The 2,764-nt window shown below is 35.4% G+C and overlaps 1 protein-coding gene across 2 annotated transcripts in view; it reads right to left on the reverse strand.

Annotated features, from left to right (window-relative positions):
* LOC106869253 (opioid growth factor receptor-like protein 1) overlaps positions 1 to 2,764 on the reverse strand; it is a 32,246-nt gene that overhangs the window by 9,571 nt on the left and 19,911 nt on the right. Inside the window, exon 5 of one of the 2 annotated variants that reach the window (XM_052967808.1) lies at positions 2,456 to 2,522. The exons of the other annotated variant lie outside the window; for it this stretch is intronic. Coding sequence (XP_052823768.1) covers positions 2,456 to 2,522 — 67 coding nt within the window. The remainder of the gene's footprint in view (positions 1 to 2,455; positions 2,523 to 2,764) is intronic. 2 annotated transcript variants of the gene reach the window in all.

The raw sequence follows: 2,764 nt of genomic DNA on the forward strand, positions 1-2,764 counted from the left end.
CAAAACAAAAGTCAAACATAAAATAATAATAATAATAGTAATAATAATAACTGCAGCAGCTACCACCACCACTAGTGACATTTCTGTCAAAAGTCTATAATTAGAGAACAAACTTTTGAATGTGTTTTCTGCTAACTATATTTAGATGTTGTTGCACAATTTGTCAGTGCAGAACATGATGTTTCTTTCAAGGGATTTGGCTTTTTATGGTGCAAAGCTTTGCATCATGACAACTGCTTGTCAGTTATACTCATCGTGTATGCATGCTGTCATGAATTAATTTATAAATGAGGTAGGTAAATAGTAACTTTTTGCACATCTTTTTCAAATATTTTAAATGCATTAAAACAGCAACCATCATGACCATGTTACAAAACTAATTTCGTTCTCTTAATTAAACAATTTTAAAAACTGAATCAGCTCAACCAATAAGTACAAGGGCAGGTTGAAACATTCATAGGATGACTATGAAAGAGTGAAATCTGGCATGCATTCATTTCAGCTCTGCATATTAATAACTGCATTGTTTCCTTTCAGGTAAACTGACATCTGACTGTTCAAAGAAAACTTCAAAAGTAACTAGTAGTAGCTTCTCTTGAAAAAGAAATAAAATTTGGCATTGTATTGTTATCATGTATCTTCCGAAAAAGGCTTTAGCACCCCAAGGATGTTCATGCTGACATAGTTGCAACATTAGGGGATGACACTTCAGCTTTATCAACAGTGCAAAAGTGGGCAGCTGAATTTAGTAGGGGAAGGGAGAGCCTTGAAAATGACCAAATGTCTGGACATCCCACAACTGCCACCACCGAGGAAAACATTCATCATATTCACCACATGTTAATGGATAGTAGGCAACTGACTATAAATCCAATAGCCAATGTTATTAAGCATATCCCATGAGAGAGTTGAGAATATTCTGCATAATAAACTTGGCATGACAAAGATTCATGCTTGATGGGTGCCACATCTTCTGACACCTGATCAAAAGTGCACCAGGTTGATCACATGACAGAAAAATCTGACATTGTCTGAGACAGATCCTTCCAGTCTTCTTGAACTTATCCTAGTCCATGGTGAGTGTTAGCTTGATCACATTAAGCCAGAGATAATCCACACAGTGGAAACACCCGTCCTTATCTGCTTGAAAGAGTACCAAGGTCATTTCGTCTGCAGGAAAGGTGATATAATGCAAAAGGCATTGCGTTTATTGATTATCTTCCAAAAAACAACATCATCAATGGAGTGTACTATGCCAACACGCTGAGGCAGTTACCAAATGCCCAGCAAAACTGAGGTAAGGAGTCTTCTTTCAGCAGGACAATGCTCCAGTACACATGTCCTCATCTGATTATCGACTGCTTGCGAACATGAAAAACACATGGCTGGGAACCAGTATCGCAGTGATGATGACATCATATCTACTGTTCATTACGTTTTTGATCAACAGGACAAATGCTTCTTCGGCAGTGGGCTCCAGGTACTGCAACATCAATTGAAGAAGTGTGTGGACTGCAAGTGAGGTCTATATTGAAAAATAAACCTCATTTGGTCACATTCCATCTGTTCAAATGACCCTTATATTTATTGCATGTCCAACATCAAAAGTCACTGCATGCTACTGATATACACATATATATTTATGGATCTATTTTAAAACGGGGGCCACAGTTTTCATTAATGTTTTACGTAGTGTTTTTGGTACCGAAAGACTTTCAAACTTCATATACTTATCTATTTTGTGTTATAGAACAGAAAAATATTTTTGTATTCGAATTTATTTCATGTAAAAAATTGTCTTATTTCGATAATTTCGACCAATCACTGACAAGTATTCAGTTGTTTACATTTACTCCTTTGGCTGATTAAGCGGTGTAAAGCGTATTTAATCTCCATAGCTTCGTTTTATTTGCTTTTTTCATTTTAAATTTGCTTTTTTCATTTTCTTTTTTTTTTCTTCGTCTTATTTGCTTTTTTCTTTTTAAATTTGCTGTTTTACCCTAACCCTACGGTTAGGGTTAGGGTTAGCCTATAATAGAAAGGTTTATTAGCTACTGTCAATATGCTTCAGCCATTTTTTGACAAGGAAAGAATAATTTTATCACCGATAGAATTGCTTCAGAATCATTTGTTTATGTAGTCGGCAATTAATGTATATCGGCTGAATGGACGTCAGTGATTGGTTGAAATTACAGAAATACGACAACTTTAACATGGAATAACTTAGGGATTTCTTGTTTTTTTTAAGAAGACTAAGAGAAAAAGATGTTTTATATGACACATTCTACCAGTGTTCCAAGTTTCAAAGTGTTTCGTTAAGAAAATACTGTGGCCCCCGTTTTAAAAAAGATCCATATTTATACATACATGCATGCATGCATGCATACATACATACATACACACATAGACATACACACACCACTCACAACAACAATAGCACTACCTGAATATTTACCTGAATCTCATAATCATTGAGACAGAAAGCCTGTCTGTTCAAACCTGCAACTCTGTTGGGAAACAACCTGAAATATATAACAAAAAGAATATATTAAAAGGATATTTAATTTTTTTCTGATACACACACACATATTCTTCATTCTTTTTCATTTATCATATGCTCTCTCTCTCTCTCTCTCTCTCTCTCTCTGATTCAATATCCATAGAAACCACACCAAAACTGACATGACCAAGCAAGACATGATCCTGTGACCTGTCTAGAAAGGCAGTAACTCCAAATAAGAAATAACCTGAGCTGCTTCTCCAA

The sequence above is a fragment of the Octopus bimaculoides genome, chromosome 5 (assembly GCF_001194135.2).
Source record: "Octopus bimaculoides isolate UCB-OBI-ISO-001 chromosome 5, ASM119413v2, whole genome shotgun sequence".
NCBI lineage: Eukaryota > Metazoa > Mollusca > Cephalopoda > Octopoda > Octopodidae > Octopus > Octopus bimaculoides.